This window comes from Dama dama, chromosome 11, assembly GCF_033118175.1.
Source record: "Dama dama isolate Ldn47 chromosome 11, ASM3311817v1, whole genome shotgun sequence".
NCBI lineage: Eukaryota > Metazoa > Chordata > Mammalia > Artiodactyla > Cervidae > Dama > Dama dama.
The window spans coordinates 59,919,930-59,942,638 of NC_083691.1; the positions used below are offsets into that span (position 1 = coordinate 59,919,930).

General features: G+C 48.2%; 1 protein-coding gene across 5 annotated transcripts in view; it reads left to right on the plus strand.

The window, feature by feature from the left end:
* Window positions 1-22,709, plus strand: part of LIMS1 (LIM zinc finger domain containing 1) — an 82,494-nt gene that overhangs the window by 35,613 nt on the left and 24,172 nt on the right. The window contains exon 1 of one of the 5 annotated variants that reach the window (XM_061155353.1): window positions 14,412-14,563. The exons of the other annotated variants lie outside the window; for them this stretch is intronic. Coding sequence (XP_061011336.1) covers window positions 14,457-14,563 — 107 coding nt within the window. The 5' untranslated portion in view covers window positions 14,412-14,456. Of the gene's footprint in view, window positions 1-14,411; window positions 14,564-22,709 lie in introns of those variants that run through there. 5 annotated transcript variants of the gene reach the window in all.

Consider the following 22,709-nt stretch of genomic DNA (forward strand, 5'->3'; position numbering starts at 1 on the left):
TTTTTGCCACCCCTTCTTAATATCTTCTGCTTCTGTTAGGTCCATACCATTTCTGTCCTTTATCGAGCCCATCTTTGCATGAAATGTTCCCTTGGTATCTCTAATTTTCTTGACTGTATGTGGAGGGTTTATTACCAGCCCCGAGTTCTCTTCTATTGGTCTGTGTGTCTGAACTCTTGTCAGCACTGCACTGTTTACATTAGTGGAAGTTTGTAGTACGTTTTTAAATCAGGAAGTATGAGACCTCAGACTTCATCTTTTTCAGGACGTTTTGGCTTGGGGCGAGGGGCGCGTTCCTTGAGGTTCCTGTGACTTTTAGAATGGATTTTTCTATTTCTGCAAAAGACATCATTTTGTTAGGCTCTTTGAAAAAAGGGCCTCATTTTTTCCCGTTCATAAATAAACTGATGAAAATACTCTATGTGATAGGAAAAAAGAGCAAAAAAATTATTATTTAATGCTAGTTTTCAATGTACACCTCAAATATAGCTTTAAAAATAATTGTTTATTTCAGCAATTCTCTGCAAAGATGAGGGTTTTCAATGCCGCTTACTTTCCCTTTTTATAAAATACTTTTTAACTGTGCACATGCTGCTCATCAGTGACCGTCCTCTGTGGCCAGGACGTAGAAAACACTTTGTTTTAATTAAAGTTAACTGACACTGAGGCCAGAGCACAGCCCCCTTTAGGTATTTTGGCTTGTTTGAGGGGGAGATTTATGAATCTTCCTGAACCTCAATTTCTAAGCCCAGGAAATGATTCTTAAATTCAGCCTCTTTAATCCATCCCATATGGGGCTTCCCCGATGGCTCAGCAGGTGAAGAATCTGCCTGCAATGCAGGAGACACAGGAGATGTGGGTTCGATCCCTGGGTTGGGAAGATCCCGTGGAGGAGGAAATGGCAGCCCACTCCAGTATGCTTGCCTGGGGAATCCCATGGACAGAGGAGCCTGGTGGGCTACAGTCCACGGAGTCAGAGAGAGTTGGACACGACTGAGCGTGCATGGCATGGCGCTATGTCCCAGGCGGTGGGGTCCACAGTTGAGTCTTTCTGGAGAGGCTGGGGGTCGTATGTTGAGGCAGGAGACCCCCCTCCTGCCCCCATCATCAGTCTGGCTCTGTCAGCCCCTTCTTTCAGCCTTGAGATCTCACAGTGGTATGCTGCCAAACCCCGAAAGGTGTGGGCAGTGCTGTTAGCTGCACCGGTGAGTGTTCTGTGTGGTTAGGTTAGGTGGTTTCATCAGTGGTCAGGTCACGTGGAGGTGACAACGTGCTGTGGAAACGAGGTGGGGGTAGCGGCCCTCGAGAGGGCTTAGCTTGGTGTGAGATGATTATGTAACAAGTGCATGGGTTCAGTGCCCTGTCCCGCACCCCTGGTGAAAGTGCACCCAACGAGGACACGATGAGGATGTGAGAAAAAAGCCCAGAGGTGCTTGGAGCAGGTGGATGGGTCATCATGGTCTACATTTGACTTCCTGGGCACAGACCACCTTGAGGCTCTGCGGTGTGCAGACCTTTGTAGGAAAGTGCACAGAAGCACGTCCACAAACATGTTCTGATTAACACAGGAGTCATCCCCACCCCCAAACAGACACAACTCATGATTGTAATGGTGACTGTATTTCTGAGGTTTTTCTAGAAGCCTTGTGTTAAATAGGGCAGTTAAAATATTGTGAATTCTTGACAGTTGAATAATCTGCCAATCTACCAGCACAGGCCAAGTTTGGTCCTTTCCAGCAGTGGCGTGTGTGTGTGTGTGTGTGTATCTGTGTGTCTGTGTGTGTGTATGTGTGTGTGTCAGGGTATATGTGTGTGTGTTGTATGTGAGTGTGTGGTACGTGTCTGTGTGTGTGTGAAACAGGGACACAGCCTTCTGTGTGTGGGTGTGTATGTGTGAGAAATAGGGAAACACACAGCCCTCTGTGTGTGTGTCTATGTGAGAGACGGGAAAACACACAGTCGTGTGTGTATGTGAAATAGGGAAGTACACAACCCTCTCTGTCCCCCGCCACAAACCAGGAGAATTTCCTTGTGTTCGTTTTCTTTCTTTCCCCTTTTCCATTTGCAAAGAGAAACATGGTTCTCTGGGGACTTCACTGGTGGGCCAGTGGTTCAGACCCCGCGCTCCCAATGCAGGGGGAATGGATCCAATCCCTGGTGGGAGAACCAAGATCCCACACTGCAAAAAAAAAAAAAAAGCCACCAGGAATGCTTTTCTCTTAAAAGACTTCTCCCACATGTCCTCACACTAAGTCCTCAGCTTGTTCTTCAGTGTCCTGTTTATGGTGATAACTACCAGCTGTGAGTTCCTGCCCTGTGTCAGGCTTTGCCTGTCACCTCTGACCCCGCCTAACCCCTGCGGGGCTCACGTCTTACCATTAGGACTGGTGTGTAGGAAGCTGCTGTAGACCGCCCAACCAGTCAGCTTTCCAGTATATCAGTGACTAAAGTAAATGTCTACTCTCAACAAATGTACTTGTTTACAAATGGACTTTTTCACCAGGCAGATCTTAGATGTGATCTGAGGGGCAAAGAAAGCTTCCTGCTGAAGAGCATCTCTCTCTGTGGGTGATATTTCCATGTTGCTGTTGAGAATGATGAAGGTAGCTGTCAGGGGAAGATGTTCTGGGGGTATTCTAGCTTTAACCTTTAATCTTGTAAAGTGGTTTGTCAGATTTTTTTTTGTCTTATCACAACTTTAATAGAATTGAAGGACATGTATGACTTCTTATAAGCTGGGAGGAGGGAAAAATCAAGGAGAAGCAGAGAGTGAAGAGGACTTACTTCCCTGGTGGTCCCGTGGTTAAGGCATCACCTCCCAGTGCCGGGCATGCGGTTCAGTCCCTGGTCAGGCAGCTGAGATCCCACATGCCTCTTGGCCAAAAACCAAAACAGAAAACAGAAATGATATTGTAACAAATTCAATAAATACTTTAAAAATGGTTCACATAAAAAAAAAAAATCTTAAAAAAAAGGAGAGAGTGAAGATGGACAGCTGGGCAGTGGGCATCAAGTGGAGGTCAGTGATGCTGAAACACCTGTTTGGAATTTTTCAGAGGATGAAGTCCTGAATGTCGGACATGACCGATTTGGGAAAAGAAGGGTGTGTCTGTTTCCTGAGCCCCACAGTCCTGTTCCTCTTGACTCCAGCAGCTGTGGTCTTCCTCTCTGTGTGGGGCGTCCCAGCAGGAGTGCTGCCCCGGCTGGGCTGGGCAGGTGTGTTTGGGTCAGACTCTGTCTTGACTCTATCATTTGTGCTGCTGCAGGCACCTTGGAAGCTGGGGGTCTGTCTTCCTGTTGTTGTAAACCCAGTACTCATCCTTGTGAAGGCTGTGATTGGGGGTCTTTGGAGCATTCACTTTAGGAACCTGCTGTCCGATATGTTGCTTAAGGAGTTAGCATCTTATAAAGAAAAATCTGTTTTCTCACGGTTATACAGTAAATGGCGTTCTATGTGTGTTTATCAGATGTGGTTCAGTCTGCAGGCCAAGCCTAGCCACAGCCTGTGAGCCAAGAATGGTTTTGACAGCTTTTAGTATCTGAAAAAAATGAAGGTGTGAAAATTACATGATATTCAAACATCAGTCTTGGGACGCAACCCAGAGTCTGTTTGCTGTCATCCAGGGCTGCCTCTGAGCCACGTGGGGGTAGTGAAAAGTCACAACAGAGGCCTGGAGCCCTCAGAGCCTGAAATAGTCATACTGACCTTTTTGGTCCAGTGATTAGGACTCGGTGCTCTTGCTGCCAGGGTCTGGGGTTTGCTCCCCAACTGGCGGGCTGAGATCCCAGAAGCCCAATGGTGCTGCCAGAAAAAAAGAAAGAAAGAAAGAGTCTGCTGACCCTGCCATGGAGGTTAGCAGTCATGAAGACTCTGTTTGATGTTAGATTTTAGACATCACTGCATTCAGATCCTCTCAAGTTAAATCCAGTTCTGTGGCAGTGACCAGATAATAATGTACTTAACTATCAAACTGGTCCTCACTTGGTCACCATCCTCATGAGTGGACTCGTGATGACTGTGAACTTGCAAACTTCCTTCCTTCCTGTTCTGGAAGGAAAACTGGAGACTTGTCAGAGCACATGGGAGCTGACCTTGGTGGGAGAGGGAGGAGGAGGGGGGACATCTGTGGGATGTGGGGTGATCTGAATTGAGCCCAGCACATGGCAGTCAGACCTGTGCTCACCTATGGGAAGGTTTGTGTTTGTGTGTGTTTGGGCGGGTGGCTAATTTATGTCGTTCCTTTTTAGTGGGATCCCATTGTTTGTTGATTTCCCCATCTTATGAGTCTCAACTGGATGCTGAGTCCTGCTCCCACTGGGGGTACTGAGCCTGCACAGGCCCGGTGGTCGGCTGTGGGGTGCAGCCGGAATAAGGGGCAGGGCAAGCACCGCTGTACAGTCATCACACACCCCACCCCACAGAGTGAACAGAATGTAGTTAAGCCAGTGGTCTGCTCCCTTCACCAAGTTAGTGCTTGAGTGCACACAGTCAGTCTCACACGAGGACCTGTTTCTATACATCTAGTCAAGGCCGCCGTGTGCATGCTCTAGGTTTGTCTCTCTCTGACCTGGGTATTCAGAAGAGAGGTGGATGTCTGGTAACGTCTGCTGTGATAAGCACCAGGTTCTGCATGTCAGCCTCACACTGTGGACAGGTGTCTGCTCACGGTTTCTTCTTCCTGCTTCTTCGCTCCTGGGTTTGGAGTCTACACACAGGTCCCCCACTCACCTACCAGGGTGACTCTGTCTGGACGCCAGCCCGTCTCATCTGGTTTTGCTGGTGTTATGACTAATTTAACCTTCCTATCTCGGATGTATCTTACATTCATCCTTTTTTTCCTACAGTTCATGTCCAGTAACTTTCTACATCACCTTTCACTGGGCTTCATAGCATAATGTTTTTAAATTTTTTGCTTTTTTCCAGGTTTCTTGAGATGTAATTGACATGTAACTTCATGTGACTTTAAGGTGTATCATGTAATGATTTGAGACAGGTATATAGTTTTCCAACATGTTTACCACAATAAGGTTAATTAACCCACCCACGACCACACATAATTACCATTTTGTTGTGGTGAGAACATAAAATGTCTTCTCGTGAAAGGACTTTCTTGTATACAGTATTGTTAATTATTGTCCCCATGCTGGACAGCACATTCCCAAAGCTGATTCTCCTCATAACTGGAACTCAGCTCTACATCCTCTGACCAGCGTCTCCCCTCCCCCACCCTGGCCCAGTCCCTGGCATCACCCTTCTGCTGCTTCTGTGGGTTCGGTGTTGTTTGATTCCACGTGTAGGTGCCATCACATAGTACTTGTCTCTCTCTGTCTGATGTCATTTCATGTAATGCCCTAGCAGTCCATCCATGTTTTTGCAAATGGCAGGATGTCCTTTTTTTATGGCTGAGACGCTTTCCTCTGTGTGTGTGTGTGTGTGCCTGTGTGTGTGAGAGAGAGAAATTTTCTTTATCTGTTCATCCAGCGATGCACCCTTAGGTTGTTTCTGTGCCGTGGTTATTGTGAGCGGTGCTGCAGTAAGCATGAGAGCACAAAGCTGTCTCTGAGATCATGATTTCATTTCCTTCCAGTATACACCCGGACGTGGGATTGCTGGGTGACACGGTAGCTCTATTTTTAGTTTTCTGAGGAACCTCCCTACTCTATTCAACAGTGCTGCCCACACTGACATTCCCACACACAGAGCCTGAGTGTTCCCTTTTCCCCCACATCCTTGCCAACATATGTTGTTTCTTGCCTTTTTCATAAAAGCATTACTGACAGGTGTGAGGTGACGTTTCATTGTAGTTTGATTTGCATTTTCCTGATGAGTAGTGATGTGGAGCATTTTCTGTGTACCTGTTGGTCATCTGTAAGTCTTTGGGAAAATGTTTATTTTTTTCGTTTGTTTTTGTATTTTTGCTTTTGAGCTGTATGCATTTTTTTAAATATACATCTTGGGTATTAACCCCTTATGTGACATGTGATTTGAAAATTTCTTCTCTCATCTGTACATTATGTTTTCATTTTTTATTGTTTCTTTTGCTGGACAGAGGCTTTTCAGCTTGATGTAGTCCCACTTGCTGACTTTGCTTTGGTGGTCACATGAAGAAAATCGTTGCCAAGACGGATGTCAAGTTGCTTTTCCTTTCTGATTTCTCCTGGGAGTTTACAGTTTCAGGTCTTATGTGTCAGTCAGTAATCCACACTGAGTTAATCTTCGTGCGTGGTGTAAGGTGGGGGTCCAGTTTCCTTTGTTTGCATCGTGTCATGTTTTCTGTGCTGTCATCAAGCACCATTCACAATTGGTCAAACAGGCTTCTAGCATTGGTTACATGCAGAGTGGTGGACACTCGGGCTGTCACTGTGGGTTACTGTGCTGTGACGCTGCACCTGAGAATGAACTAACAATGCCCCTTTTCAGACTTGCATTTTCTGAAAATCGTGTGCATGTAATACCTCAAGGAGCCACATGGTAGCAGAAGTGGTGCTTCAAAACCTGTTGGTTTACAAACCTGTTCCAAGAGAAGGGTGCTCTGCATTTTCATTCTTTTTTTTTTTTCTTTTAATGAAAATGTAGAATGTAATGTTTCCCAGTGGAGCAGTCACAGAGTCAGACACGACAGAGTGTGCATGTGCATGCACACACATACACACAGAGAATTAAATAGGAGCCTCCAAATACCTATCACCCACCTTAAATAAAGCGTTACAAATACAACTGAATCACTGGGTGCACTTTACTGATGATTTTCCCTCCTACTTTTCCCCCAGGAGGAAACTAAGCTCTTGTTTATCCTTTTATTAAACACTTGTGTGATCTTAACAGTGCATATAATTGTTCTGTCGCTGTCATGTCCGACTCTTTGCAACCCATAGACTGCAGCATTCCAGGCTTCCCTGTCCTTCGCCATCTTCCGGAGCTTGCTCAAACTCATGTCCATTGAGTTAGTGATGCCATTCAACCATCTCATCCTCTGTTGTCCCCTTCTCCTGCCTTCAGTCTTTCCCAGCATCAGGGTCTTTTCCAGTGAATCTGCTCTTCACATCAGGTGGCCAGCATTGCATAGGATTATTTATTCTTTTTCATGAAGAATCTTCCCCAACCAGGGATCAAAGCCACGCATGGCTCCTGCAATGGAAGCAGAGGGTCTAAACCACTGGACCTCCAGGAAAGTCCTTGTTTATTTTGTTTCAGATTTTATATAATGTGTATCATCTGTGTTACTATGCAAATTGGGCTTTTCTCTCAGCCTTGTTCTTAGGTTCATTCATGGGTATCTGTGAAGCTTTAGTGAGCTATCTCTCTTCTCTGGGATTCCCTGGTAGCTCACCTGGTAAAGAATCCGCCTGCAATACAGGAGACCCCGATTCAATTCCTGGATCGAAATGATCCCTTGGAGAAGTGAATGGCTACCCACTCCAGTTTTCTTGGGCTTCCCTAGTGGCTCAGCTGGTAAAGAATCCACCCACAATGTGGGAGACCTGGGTTCGATCCCTGGGTTGGGAAGATCCCCTGGAAAAGGGAAAGGCTACCTACTCCAGTATTCTGGCCTGGAGAATTCCACGGATGTATAGTCCATGGGGTCGCAAAGAGTCAGACATGACTGACTCTCACTTCACTTTCACTCTATTCTCTAGCTGTGCAGCGTTGAATGAAGAACTCACAACATGTTACATCCACCTTTCTGTTGACAGACATTGAGGAGGCTGTCGATAGAGGGCTTGGAGGCCAGGAGCTAGGGGCGTTGCCCCCGCTTCAGTCCCCTGTTCTGTTCAACAACACACTTGGTCTTGAGAAAACTTGTTTTCTTTAGAGTCTTTGCCTTTTCCCCTGAACTCTTGGAAGCCTGAGTCATCACCATACCCTGAAGGGGGACGGTCTCCAAGCAGTCCAGGAATCCAGTGACATCAAAGGTTCACATCTGACTCTGTCCACTGGCTTTTGCTCCTGAAACTGTAGGAGGAAGGTTTGTGTCAGTGGCCTCGGTCTCCTTTCGAACTCTCGGTACCCGTCCACCACATTCATCCAGGTCGACCGGGGTCCTGGCTCCAGGGAAGGAATGTGGGCTGGTGGGATGGGGGATAGGGTGGGGATGTGGTTCAGTCTCTCCAGCCTGTGTTTAGTCTGGGGTTGTCCTCAGGGCTCCTGCTCCTGCAGTGGCGAGGAGACACCCTGCTACCCCACTGGAGTTCTTGTCTCTGGACTGATAGTAAAACTGACACAAGACAGATGAACAGGAGAAGAGGAGACAAGTCTTAATTCCTGTGCACGGAGGTCTCACAGAAGTGGGACCCAAGATGTGGCCGAAGAAGGTGGTTTTTGTTTTATTTATTTTTTCTTTTAGAAGGTGGTTTTTATACTCATTAGACAAAGAGACAAATTTGAGAAGAGTTGCCAGGACAAAGAGGGGCTTACCTAGTGGCTTAGATGGTAAAGAAAGTGAAAGTGAAAGTCACTCAGTTGTGTCCGATTCTTTGCAACCCAATGGACTATACAGTCCATGGAATTCTCCAGGCAAGAATACTGGAGTGGGTAGCCTTTCCCTTCTCCAGGGGATCTTCCCACCCAGGGATCGAACCCAGGTCTCCCACATTACAGGTGGATTCTTTACCAGCTGAGCCACCAGGCAAGACCCAAATGGTAAAGAATCTGCCTGCAATGCAGAAGACCTGGGTTCAATCCCTGGGTCAGGAAAATCCCCTGGATAAGGGCATGGCAACCCATTCCAATATTCTTTCCTGGAGAATCCCATGGAAAGAAGAGCCTGGCAGGCTGTAGTCCATAGGGTTGCACAGTCAGACAGGACTGAAGCGACTTAGCATGCATGCACACATGACAGAACAAAGAAGCGCAGTCTTTGGATGCTCAATTAGTGAAGAATCTGAGCAGTTTGGCCCGGGGTTGGTCCCCTAAAGAGGCCGAGGGTTTGTTTGTTCAGGTTCTCTGTCTCCACTGATACGCGCATCCTTTATGGAGGTTCAGCTTCTGCCTCGGGGGATGGAGGAGGGGTCACAGTGTCCCTGTTCTTAAGCACCTTTAGTTTAGAGTAATCCATGTGCCTTCGGGGAACATTTGGGCACAGTTCCCCCTGGGCCCCTCATTGTGTGTCCCTGGAGCTCCTGGGTGGGCTTGTCCACCTGGGAGATTAAGGGCAGACGTCCTGCTGACCGGTGGGCTCGAGCTTGGGCCCCTCGCCCAGGGGCAACAGCAGGGCTGAGTGTTGCTCCACATGCCCCCTTGGTGGCTGTGCTTGTCCGGACACTGACCTTCTTTGACACTTGGTCACCTCTTCTGCACAGCGAGGGTAGTGATGATCCATGGCTGATGGGACCGGGATGAACGCTGGATGGGCCGTGAGCTGTGAGCAGTACTTCCATCAGCTCCTCACACAGCACCACGTGGACACGTCTGTCTGTCCCAGCCTTTTCATTTGTAATCCTTTTTGAAAATCTTAGATTCAAAGTGGATTTAAATGCTGGCTTTCCACGGGCAGGATTGAGGCAGAAGGGGTGCAGCCCAGGCTCCCTGTCTGGTCCGTCACCCCCCTCACCCCCTCGTCTCCCTAAATGCCCTCCCCCCAGTCTCTCCTCTGAAGGCTAAGCCTTCCGGCTCCCAGGTCTGTGAGAGGGGTCTTTGCAAAACAAGTTTGATCTTCTCAGGCCCCTGTGGTTCCCAGGCTCTTAGGATAAAGAGACCTTTGAGAGACAACCCCCCACCCGCCCCCACCCCTACCTGACTCTCTAATCTCACCCCTGCCCCCTCTGTTTCTGATGGATGACTTTCATTGAGGCTCCCCAAGAGGAGGGGCACTTACTTTCAGAGGGACTGGCAAGCAGGTTAGGGACCGTGTTTTTGGTGACTTCTTTTCTGGACGGTGGATTCAGCCCTCTCACATTCTGCTCTACTTGACTTGAGTTTGAACCTGCTCGTGGGAAACATGGGGTCTGAGCCTTCGTGGATGAGGAGGAAGCCAGTGTCTGGTGGGGAGGGAGTATGGACGCAGAGAGGGGACTGCTCTGCTCTATCAGGGAGACTTTGCTTCCCCCAAAAGGTGATTACTCATGTGGTAAAATGTAAGCTGAAAAGGACTCGTTTCCACTGAGTTAAGACTGGTTGCAAAACAAAATTCTTCTCTCATCATACGAGGAGATTAATGGCCTGGCAGCGTCCAGCTGCTCAGGCGTCTGCAGCCTGAGGCCCCTAGTCTGGGGAGGGGGCCTGATGTGGGGCCCACCCATTGCTGGCCAGGAAGCCTGTGCAGCCTCAGCCACCTCCTCCAAGGAGCCTGCCATGCGGGATGCTGGCAGCCCATCTTCGTGGCAGAGGATTTAACCAGGTCTCTTCACTCCCCACAGCCTGAAGGGAGTGTGTGGAGCAGGCACACTGAGGACCTCGCTGACTCAGCTGAAAGGGAAGACCAGAGCTGGTGGTGTAGTTTTTATCCCGAAAGAAAGTGTTCATACTCATGGGAGGTGCTCAGCCCTACAAATACACAGTGTCAGGGATTCTTCAAGGAAAGTAGCATTTCCCGAAATCGTGGAAGGGATGTGCCTTTATGATTCTCATTTAGGTAATGCCACATGTTAAATGCAGAAGCAAAACAGGGTTAGGGTTAGGAGTTTCAAAGCTCCAGGGCATTCATCTCAAGCTCAGCATCATCATAAACCTATGAGTCTCTCGGAATCAGTTGGTCAGACAACTAAAGCAACTAAGAGAACTTAGGACATGCCTGCTGCACGGTTACCCGGCCTTGTCGACCAGAGACAGGCTGTACAGCTTCTCTGGGAGGGCTGGAATCTGGTGGCGGGCAGGGTGGAGCCCCTCGCCCCAAAGCCCCCTGTGAGAGGGACCCCTGCGGTGATACTGAGCGGGGATTGGCCGGGTAGGGGGCGCTGCAGGGTTTCCCACGACCTTTGAGTGTATGTTTGGGAAGAACTCCCACAAATGGGGAGGACAGAGAGGAGGAGGGTGAAGCCAGAGGCCGAGATGAACTGGGAGGTGGGGAGAAGTTGAGGAGGACAGCAGGAACTCCCCTGAACCGGAGTCTGGCCGCAGCTGAGCTCAGGGCTCCCCCACCCAAGGCAGGGGGGTCCCTGTAAGTCCCCTGCCCGTGCCCTGAGGTGGAGGCAGTGTTGTGCTCACAGTCATTGCTGAGGCGCACTGGCCTTTATCAGACTCACAGATGGTCCATGACCCCCGAAAGGTGGGGCCCAGGGTCAGAGGTCAACCCACAGAGCAAGGCCTGGTGCACTGCTCCCTGGACCTTCCTGTTTAGTCATTTCATCCAAGAGAATAAACTGACAGAAGAGAGAGCCATCAGGTCCCAGGAGAGCCCGGTGGGTGGGCGGGCAGGTTCCCAGAGCAGCCACCCCCTCTGGTGGGAGTTGGGAGGTGCCCCTCGGCAGTGTGTTTGTGAACCTCAGCTTCTTGACAGCTGATGGGCAGTAAAGGTGGGGGCAGGGAGCCCAGGACCCTCATCAGGTGGGAGCACTGCCCTACTCTGAGAAATGAACTTCTGGCGCAGACACCCACGTGGCCTCCCTCAGTACCAGATGCTTAGACAGTCCTTTGAAATTTAAAACTCTTTTTAAATAGCCCTGATCTCCACCCAGGCCCAGTTGACAACTTTCTGTGGAAAAGCTTGAAAGGAGGGAGCCTGGGGACGGGAGATGTCCTTGTCTCCGCCTCCTTGTGCACTCCCCTTCCCTCCTCCCACGTGGGAACCTTTGTTGGGGGTAGGGCACCCCAGCTGCACACCCTTCACTGCAGGTCCCAGTGAACTTGGGGCAGGGGGACAGCCCTGTCTCTCACAGTCTGGTGTCAGTAAGATGACAGTGGTTAAAAGACCTTTGCACAAAACCTCAGGATTTAATTTTACCCAGTTGGTAACATATATTAGCATCAGTTTACTGAAATTTCTATTTGTCAGCACAGCTATTTTAAAAGTCAAAGGGCATAAATTGTTTCGGTTTGTTTTACACAACGTTTTTTTTTCCTGTTCACATCCTTTTAACCTTAGACTCATCACCTACAGGATTCATCCTACGCAGTAGGTGTTTCCTGTCTTGTCAGCTTTACTAGTTTCCAAGCCCTTTTTCCTTGTCAGCGGGCTGCCTAGATCCTTTAAAAGGTCTCTTAGAAATCAAGCTCTGTAACAGAGACTCACAGACTTAGAGAACCGATTTATGGTTGAGGAGGAGGGAAGAGACAGTTAGGGAATTTGGGATGGACATGTGCACACTGCTGTATTTGAAATGGATAACCAACAAGGACAGCATGGGGAACTCTGCTCAATGTTATGTGCCAGCCTGGCTGGGAGGGGAGTTTGGGGGAGAATGGATACATGTATATGTATGGCTGAGTCCCTTCACTGTTCACATGAAACTATTACAACATTATTAACTGGCTATACCCCAACACAAAATAAAAAGTTAAAAAAAAAAAAGAAAACACCATGAACAAAAAACAAAATCAAGCTCTCTTATTTACATTTTCTTATAGATACGTATAACTATGTTATAGTCCTATGTTGAGGCTTCTGTGTCTGCAGTGGCCACAGTAATTGTGTTTTATTCATCAGGCATCTTACCTGTTTTGACGCTTAGAATAAAAAAAAAGATTGTTTCTCTGCATTTTTCACCTGTCATGACGAAAACTATAAGAATTAGACACTTTAGGAATCCTGATTTGAGGTTTCTATTACTGTAAACTTTCAACTTTTCTGTATTTTTTTGGCCTCAGAAGGATTCTAGAGCTTTGTACGAGAGGTATCTTCTATATTTTTCTCATATATTTTGAATGAGCGGGACAGTGAAAGTCCAGAAGGTATGCAGTTGTCTTCTGCTGCTCTGCTCAAGGCCAAGGCTCCCATTACCAGTTTTCTGTGTCTCCTTCCAGAGAGAGGAAGAGCTACATCTGTCACTTTATTGTTTTTACCTTTCATCACTAATTAAATCTAGAGTGGTAACAATATTACTTGGGCTTCCCAGGTGGCTCAGACTGTAAAGAATCAGCCTGCAGTGTGGGAGACCCAGGTTCCATCCCTGGGTCTGGAAGATCCCCTGGAGAAGGGAATAACAACCCGCTCCACTATTCTTGCCTTGAGAATCCATGGACAGAAAAGCCTGGTGGGCTACAGTCCATGGAGTCGCAAAGAGTCAGACACGACTGAGTGACTAACACACACACAACAATACTACTATTTCCCCAATTCATCTTCTTTAAAACTGGATATTGCATTTTGATGGCAACTGTAGAAAGTCGTGTTTCCAGTGGTGGTGGGACCAGGGTTGCAGCCCCAGGGAAGCCAGGGCTGTGGTGCAGAGTGAAGGAGTGAGACCAAGAAGAGACCCAACTTCCATGGGATGCCCCAATACTTGGATTCACAATACATGTCCTTCTAGAGAGGGGAGTATGTTAACCCTTTGATGCTTGGAGTGAAAAGAACTTTCAGAGCCATTCTGCTCTCAGCCTGGAGGAGATCCTGGCAAAAAGATGCTGACACAGACAGAAACTGCCGGAACCACAAAGCCAGGCTGCTGGCTGAGAGCAGGAGTGACCTGTCCTGAGAAGAGGCTGAGTCAGAGCTGCCTGCTGTCTTGCTGGCGTCCTGCAGGGCCGGATGACAAGGACGTGTCCCTATTGTCTGTCCCCCATTCTGCAGACACCCACCTACACTCTTCACCCCAGGAACCAGACCTGCCCTCCTGCCTTGGGGTCAAACATGCAGGGCTCCAGGGTACCCAGGACAGTTCTGGGTAGACTGTGGGCATCTGAGGTGAGGGGACCCAAGGCAATCCTGGGTTGAGACAATCCCCAGATGGGGGTTGGTAGAAGAAACCACTTTCGTTTCAGTTATGAATTTTTGAGTAACATTTAATGGGGGAGGAAAGAAGGCACTTCCTTCCTTTCTAAAGAGGATTTAGAGTTCAGTGGAGAGGGAGGAACTAGCTGCTGCCTTGAGAACTGAGCCTTTTTTTTTTTTTTTCTTTTCCTAAGGAAAATGTCCCTAGGAGCTCCTGATGACCAGGCACTTCTTGACACCGACAGCTGCCTGTGAAGTGTTGGTGGGTTTCTTGGCAGATAGAACAGGGCAGGCCCCTCCTCTAGTCGCTACCTTTTAGGGACTTTTCAGCCGGTTTTGATCAGAGCGATGCTGGTAGGATTCATGCTGGCGCCGGTGTGATGGCTCACCGCCGCCAGGCTTTGCCTGTTGGTCAACACGTGAGCACCAGGTTCCCCCCACCCCCCCGCCCCCCAGGTGCAGGCGGAGATAAGCCCGGCCCAGGGAGGGGGTGCGTCGGGGAAGCAGGAAGCGCCGGGCAGGGCGCCGCCGCCCCAGGCCTCTCCCTGGGCCAGGTGTGCGCGTGGGACGGGACGGTCTCAGGTCTCCGTTGGTGCCGCGCTCCGAGGGTCGCGATCGGGGGTCGGGGGCGGGCCCTGGAGGGTGGGGAGCATGACGGCCTTACAACTGAAAGAGCTCTCGCAGTCGGGGCTCTACCGCCGGAGGAGGGACCGGCCGGACAGCCTGCGGCTCCCGGGGCCGCGGGAGGAGGCGCTCAGGTGAGTGGAGCCGCGGGGACGGGGATGGGCAGCGTGAGCCCGGCGGGTCTCAGTCCTGAGTCCGCTACCGGTAATGGTAGAGCTGCCGGCAGTGGAGACGTGCGTCCCTTTGGCTTCTTAGGACGCGTTTCAGAGGAGTTTGTCTCTGCTCTTTAGGGGTGAGGTTTGTGGATGGTGGCTTGGTGGGGGTCGGGGTGGCTTCGAAGGTTCTTTGTTACTGAAATGGATTTCACACAGGAAGGCAGAGCAACTTCTGAATGTAATCTGGCAGAGAAGGAAGGCTCGCAAACCCCCAGACCTTTGTAACTGAGGAGCTTAGGAGTTTTCTGTTTCCAGAGTTAACTTGCCTCAGACAACGCATGTTTAGTTTTTGTTGCCCCTACTGAATTTCTTTCTTAGGTTTTAGGTTCTGAAAAGCCCCCTGCCACATTAAGCTATGGGTTAAACTGCTGTGTTCGCTGTGAGGAGTAGGAACTCTGTCTGAGGAAACCCTTCTCCTGACACCTGTGCTGGGCAGCACATCAGTGTGTTTGTGGACCCTCTGTTCATGCATTTGATTTTTCCACTTAGATGTGGGAGGAATAAATACATTATATACTATTGCTCTTTCTCCTGTGGATTTATTTTTAGAGTTTAAGTTATTTAACTTAAAAAAAATTGACAAGGAAGCGCTCTAAATATATTAAATTTGTCTACAAACTTACCACAATAACTGTACTTTGAGAGGGAAACGTTTATTTGAAAACTGTCCACTCTTGTCTGCATTTGAAGAAAGCTGCAGCATTAAGCGTTAGTCGCTCAGTCATGTCCAACTGTGACCCCATGGACTGTAGCCTGCCAGGCTCCTCTGCCCATGGAAGTCTCCAAGCAAGAATACTGGAGGGAGTTGACGTTTTCTTCTCTAGGAGATCTTCTGGACTCAGGGATAGAACCCATGTCTCCCGCATTGCAGGCAGATTATCACTGAGCCACCAGGGAAGCCTGGTGTTGACACCAACATTATTTGGATTTTTTTTGCTATGACATCATGTGTCTCTTAGCTGCATTCAGTCGTCTTAACTTTGAACTGACTGGTTTAAACATATTTTTTGTTGTTATTGTCTGCGCCATGCAACTTGTGGGATCTCGGTTCCTTGACCAACTGTGGCCCCTGCAGTGAAAGTGCAGTCTTAACCACTGGACCACCAGGGATAAGGATGAAACAGGTTTAGTGGGAATGTTGAACGCCTTGTGCTTGACCAGAGAGGCAGGTGGTCACAACCGCTGAAATGAACTCCAGTCTACTCTTGCTCTGAGAGCAAAAACCTTTGAAAAATAGTTTAATTTCAGATTTGAGATCCTAAAGAATTTACCTTTTTTAATAAGTTATATAAAACAACATTTGAGATCAGCCATCTTTTATTTATTTTCACAGTTGCCAGAGTCCCCATGAATGAGCCTACCTGCATGTCAGAGGGGCTGGTTACCTGTGTAGTCACAGAGGCCTTTGAAACAATGTGGTTATTTTCTTTTGTCTGGAGTTTGCGTTACCGGAAGAAGAGTCATTCTTTAAGGTGTATTGCTTGTTGCCTTGGGTTGAGGGACCGTGTTTCTGTTGATTTGTGCTGTGTCGTCCCCTGGTGATAAGAAGGGATTTGGGCTTCTGCCATTTCTCTGTCCCGAGGTGCAGAGAAGTGACTGCGTATTTTAGGACTGCGAGCTTAGCCAGGAAAAAGTCCTCTAGCAATTTAGAGAGGCAGGGTTTTCACCTAGTTTTATAGGAAGCCTGTGTGTAGTATCAAGTCAGGCTCCTTGGGTAATAGGGGTGGGGGGGCTGACTTTGAGGTTAGACACGCCCAGTTCAGGCTACTGGGTCAGGAAATCTAGATGAACCTCAAGAGGCTCCTCTTTAAAACAAGGATAAAGATCACTACCGTTATTCAGTGTCATTTATTATCTCATAAACCCTCGCCACTGGCTTAGCAGGAGGTGGTGTTGTCCTGTGAATGTTGCCCTGTGTGGGTTACTCACTCAGCTGACACTCATCCGGTGCCTACTTGTGCGCCAAATCAAGACACCGGGGATGAATGCCTACTGTGTGCTGGGTCGAAGCTGGGCCACCCTGAGACACCAGGGATGAATGCCTGCTGGGGCGCGGAGTCGAGGTTGGGCTGCCCAGGGACACCGGGGATGAGCACCTCCTGTGTGCAGAGTCAAGGCTGTGCCACCCTGGGATGCCAGGGTCTGGGTCCCAGAGGGTCACCTGCACGTGTTCCTCCCACGAGCTGCTGCTGGACTGAGCACCTGTGACACTGGGCTCCTCCGAGTTGCACAAAACCACGCTCACTCTGACCCCCACACACCTGTTTTCTTGGCATGATTATGGATTCGGGCAGAAAAACAACCAGAGACTAGCCCGGCTGTGCTCACTACCAGAAGACGTTTTCCTTTTGGGTTGAAACTGAAGACGGTGCTCTGCAACAGGACGCATGTGTCTAAAGAGCACACAAGAGTCATGAAAGTTCTTCCGACCCCAAACTGAAACTGTTTAGAACAGAAGCTTGTGAAAGGCTTTCCTGAGAAACACTGCCTGTATCCACTTTAGACAGAAATGTTCTTACGTAAAATCTACTTTTAGAAATAATCATGAAGTATGTTTCACATTCATACAGAACAATGGTCGCATCAGCTTCTTAGAACTGCCATAGCAAGTACCACACAGCCAGGGAGGCTTCAAATGCAGAAATGTGTGGTTCTGTGGAGACTCCGGGTCAGAAATCAACCGGGCAGCTCCCCCAACGGCTGCAGGGGGGTCTTTCAGTCTGTCTGACTTATTGGGCATGACTGTGCATCCCCCTGTGGCTGTGTGTCCCGCTGTGGCTGTGTGTCCCTGCGTGGCTCTGTGTCCTCCCTGTGGCTGTGCGTCCCCCTCTGGCTGTGCATCCCCCTGTGGCTGTGCGTCCCCCTGTGGCTTTGTCTTCCCGTGGCTGTGTGTCCCTTTCCGTGACTGTGTCCACCCCCCCCCCCCCACCCTGGGCTGTGTTCCCCCTCTGGCTGTGTCACCATGTGGCTATGCCTTATATGGCGTCTTCCTCTCTGTCTTTTCCATCTTTTCTCCCCTTGTAATGAAGAAGCCCAAGCTGGAATCAAGATTGCTGGGAGAAATATAAATAACCTCAGATATGCAGATGACACTACCCTTATGGCAGAAAGTGAAGAGGAACTAAAGAGCCTCTTGATGAAAGTGAAAGAGGAGAGTGAAAAAGTTGGCTTAAAGCTCAACATTCAGAAAACTAAGATCATGGCATCTGGTCCTATCACTTCATGGCAAATAGATGGGGAAACAGTGGAAACAGTGGCTGACTTTATTTTTTTGGCCTCCAAAATCACTGCAGATGGTGATTGCAGCCATGAAATTAAAAGATGCTTACTCCTTGGAAGGAAAGTTATGACCAACCTAGATAGCATGTTAAAAAGCAGAGACATTACTTTGCCAATAAAGGTCCGTCTAGTCAAGGCTATGGTTTTTCCAGTGGTCGTGTATGGATGTGAGAGTTGGACTGTGAAGAAAGCTGAGTGTCGAAGAATGGACGCTTTTGACCTGTGGTGTTGGAGAAGACTCTTGAGAGTCCCTTGGACTGCCGGGAGATCCAACCAGTCCATCCTAAAGGAGATCAGTCCTGGGTGTTCATTGGAAGGACTGATGCTGAAGCTGAAACTCCAGTACTTTGGCCACCTCATGCGAAGAGTTGACTCATTGGAAAAGACCCTGATGCTGGGAGGGATTGGGGGCAGGAGAAGAAGGGGACGACAGAGGATGAGATGGCTGGATGGTATCACTGACTTGATGGACATGAGTTTGAGTAAACTCCGGGAGTTGGTGATGGGCAGGGAGGCCTGGCATGCTGCGATTCATGAGGTCGCAGAGTCAGACACGACTGAGCAACTGAACTGAACTGAACTGAAGGGCACCAGACATGTGGGTGTCACACCTGCCTGTTCCAGTGCACCCTCAGCTTGTGCCTTAGTTAAGTTTGCAGACTCTCCATTTCCAGTAAGGTCACATTCCTGGGTACCAGAGTCAGGACATCTGCACGTCTTTTAGGGGACAGAATCCCACCCGCAGCAGTGTTTTTTCCCAAAGAGTAAAGATCATCCCGGTGTGCAGTTTTTTAGAAACAGCTTTGTTGAGGTGAAATGAATGAGCTCAGTAGATGTACAGTTTAATATGCGACTGGATCAGTTTTGACAAGTACCACCATCACGGTCATGCAAGTCCCCAAATCCCAGCCTGCATTGGTAACTCTCCTGCATCTCTAGGAGCCTTGGCCACTGTGGTCACTCTGGCTGCATTTTCATCTTCTAGGGTTGTGTATAAATAGAACCATTCAATCGTGTACCCTCTGTTTTCTTTTGACTCTTTTAACTCAGCATCGTTGTTTTGAGACAAGTCCACAGTGCATGACTTGGGATCATTCGGGACTGCTAAGCCGTTGTCCGCTTATACATTTACTGCATTTATTCGTTGAGGGTTGAGTGGTGTCCAGGTCTTGGCTGTTTCAAATGAAATTTGCATGAATGTTCACATACAAGTCCTGTGCTTTCCTTTCAATTGCAGGGAAAGGCGGGGTCGTTTGGTGGGTACACACTCAATTTCTTGAGAAATGGCTAAACTTTTCCAAAGAGGCTGTACCATTTTGTATTCCCACCAGCGGTGTTCCAGGATTCCATTCTCTCCGCATCCTCCCCCAAACTTGATGAGGTCTGGGGCCTCAACTTATAGCCTTTGTGGAGCATGTACTGATGTCTCCGTGCATTTCTTTGACCATTTGTGAAGTTGAGTGTTGTTTCTTGTGTTATTTATACATGATATCCCGTATCTTTTTTGGCAAAATAACCATTCAGTTTTTGCCCATTTTTCACTGTGTTATTTCTTACAGTATTCAGTTGAAACAGTGCTTTATGTATTCCAGATACAGGTGCTTTGTCAGATACCTATTTTGCAAACATCTCCTCCCAGTCTGTGACTTGTCTTCTTATTTTTATAAATGTCCTTTGAAAAACAGAAGTTTTTATTTTTATTTTTTTAATCTTACTTATTTATTTATTTTTGGCTGTGCTGGGTCCTTGTCGCTGCGTGGGTTTTCCTCTAGTTGTGGAGATGGGAGGCTACTCTCTACTTGCGGTTTGGGGCTTCTCTTTGCCCTGGTTTCTCTGGTTGCAGAGCACAGGCCCTAGGAGCTGCAGCTCCCTGGCTCCGTAGCTGTGGTGAATGGCCTTAGTTGCTCCTCTGCATGTGGGATCTTCCTCGATTAGGGAGCGAACCTGTGTCTCCTGCATTGGCAGACGGATTCTTTACCATTGAGCAACCAGGGAAGCCCAGAGGTGGTGTTTTTTTTTTTTTTTTTTTAATTTTGATAGTTTATCTTTATATAAAGTTTTTGCTTTTTCTGTTCTGTTTATGAAATCTTTCCCAAACCCACAGTGGGTAAGATTATTAATAAATAATTTCCATATAAATGTAAAATGATTAATCTCTATACCAGCTTGGCCTCTCTCGAGGTTCCCAGCTCTTCTGGCTGTGAGGGGTTCTCAGGGTGCTGCGCTGTTCACAGAGGAGGAAGGGCCTAGAAGACCCATGGTTGGCGCTTTGGGAGCTGAGCGCAGCTGCTCCCCGAGTGTTCAGAGTGAACTCTTGACTACTCACTTAGGCCTCTCAGGTTTAGGCTAAGATTTCTTACCTGACAGTCAGAATACACCTGATCATATCTTAAAAGTTAGAAATTTACCAAGGGTAAGCTCCTGTCATGCCTGTTGAAACAAAACGGAATTTTTCTGCCTCATTGATAATTCATAGAGATTTGCCAGAGAAAATAGATTTTAAAAGCTAAAAAATATTACATTTTGGGGGGAAGATCCCCTGGAGGAGGGCACGGCAACCCACTCCAGGATTCTTGCCTGGAAAATCTCATGGACAGAGGAGCCTGGCAGGCTACCATCCGTAGGATCGCAGAGTCGAACACAGCTTGAAGCGACTTAGCACGCACGCGCACATGACATTTTTGTGTCATAATGAATATATTGCTTAAAATTAAAACTAAACACTATAAGAATAGCCTACCTTTTATCTTGCCTGAATATTGTCCTCCTGCCCCAACATCTGTGTCAGAGCTGGGACCCAACCAGGAATCAGAGCACAGAGTGTGTGTGCTGATCTCTGAGTCTCTGCTGCCAGCTTTAGTTCTCAGTTCAAGCACAAAGACGTTGTTGGGGCAAGACTGAGATTCTGCAGTGGTTTACAAATTTTATTTTATTTTATTTGCCACACTGCACACCTTGTGCCCAGGGGTTGAACTCAAGCCCTCAGCAGTGAAAACGCTGAGCCCTAACCACTGAATCCCCAAGAGTGATTCGGACTCTGCACTTCCACTGCGAAGGGCCTAGGTTCCATCCCTGGTTGAGGAACAAAGATCCTGCAGGCCCCGTGTGGCAAAACAAAACAAAAAAAGCGCCTCTCTGGAAAATTTCGGTAACATTTCCAGATGCGAAAAAACATATTCTTTGTTTCATGGTGAAAACTAATGTCAGTAATCTAGGCTTGGAAGGAAAGTTATGACGAACCTAGACAGCATATTAAAAAGCAGAGTCATTACTTTGTCGATAAAGGTCCATCTAGTCAAGGCTATGGTTTTTTCAGTGGTAATGTATGAATGTGAGAGTTGGACTATAAAGAAAGCTGAGCGCTGAAGAATTGATGCTTTTGAACTGTGGTGTTGGAGAAGACTCTTGAGAGTCCCTTGGACTACAAGGAGATCCAACCAGTCCATCCTAAAGGAGATCAGTCCTGGGTGTTCATTGGAAGGACTGATGTTGAAGTTGAAACTCCAGTACTTTGGTCAGCTGATGCGAAGAGCTGACTCATTGGAAAAGACCCTGATGCTGGGAGGGATTGGGGGCAGGAGAAGGGGACGACAGGATGAGATGGTTGGATGGCATCACTGACTCAATGAACAAGGGTTTGGGTGGACTCTGGGAGTTGGTGATGTACAGGGAGGCCTGGCATGCTGCGGTTCATGGGGTCGCAAAGAGTCAGACACGACTGAGCTACTGAACTGAACTGAATCTAGGCAGGGTTGGAGAGCAACTGATGTTTTGTTATTTAGTTGCTAAGTCATGTCTGACTCTTTGCAACTCCATGGACTGTAGCTCCTCAGGCTCCTCTGTCCAGGGGATCTTCCAAGCAAGAATACTGGAGTGGGTTGCCATTTCCTACTCCAGGGGATCTTCCTAACCCAGGGATAGAACCCAAGTCTCCTGCATTGGCAGGCGGATTCTTTACCACTGAGCCACAGGTATTTTAGACTGAGTGGTTTTATGAAAGTATAACCAAAAAAGATCAAAATTTTTCCTGGATCTGGAATCATTCTGTGTATGGCAGTCAAGAAATGCCTTGTAAGGGATTTAGCCGGAAATAATACCTATTCAGCACAAGTTGTAGTCTCGGCTCTTCCTGATCTAATGTTGTGCTGTATTTAAAGGATATGCTATCAGGTTGTGGGTTTTCTGCATGAGACGTTTGTGGTTCTGTCTGCATTGTTAAGGGCCTGCCACGTGCCAGCGATATGAGTGGGGAAGCTGGTTGAAATACTCATTGTCTGCTAACAGAGAAGTTAGTGTGTGTGGAAAGCAGAGAGAGAGAGATACTTAAGAGACCATGCGTTGTTAGAGAAAGGCCCAACATGCTGCAGGAGCAAGTGCGTTAATTATCTTTGGTGAGAAACAAATTACCCAGCACTTAGCAGCAATGGGAGCTGGCAGACTTTTTGTTAAGGGCCAGTGATAAATATCTCAGGCTTTGTGAGCTGTCAGTGTCACAACTACTCAGCCCTCTGTCATAGTGTGAGTGCAGGCCTGGAATATGTGAGTCAAGGTGTTGGTAAACTGTATTTACAAAAGCAGCCGGGCAGCCAGATCCAACCTGTGGACAGGATTTGCCGCTGGCAGGCCTGCAGTCACCATTTTGATCATCTCCCACATCCTGTGGGCCAGGAACCTGGGCTCAGCTCAGGCCAGTGCCTGTGCTGAGGGTCTGAGAGTCTGCCTCTTCCTGAGGCTGGAAGGGAGGGGGAGGGGTGTGAGTGGCCCCAGAGAGGGGACGAGAGTTGCA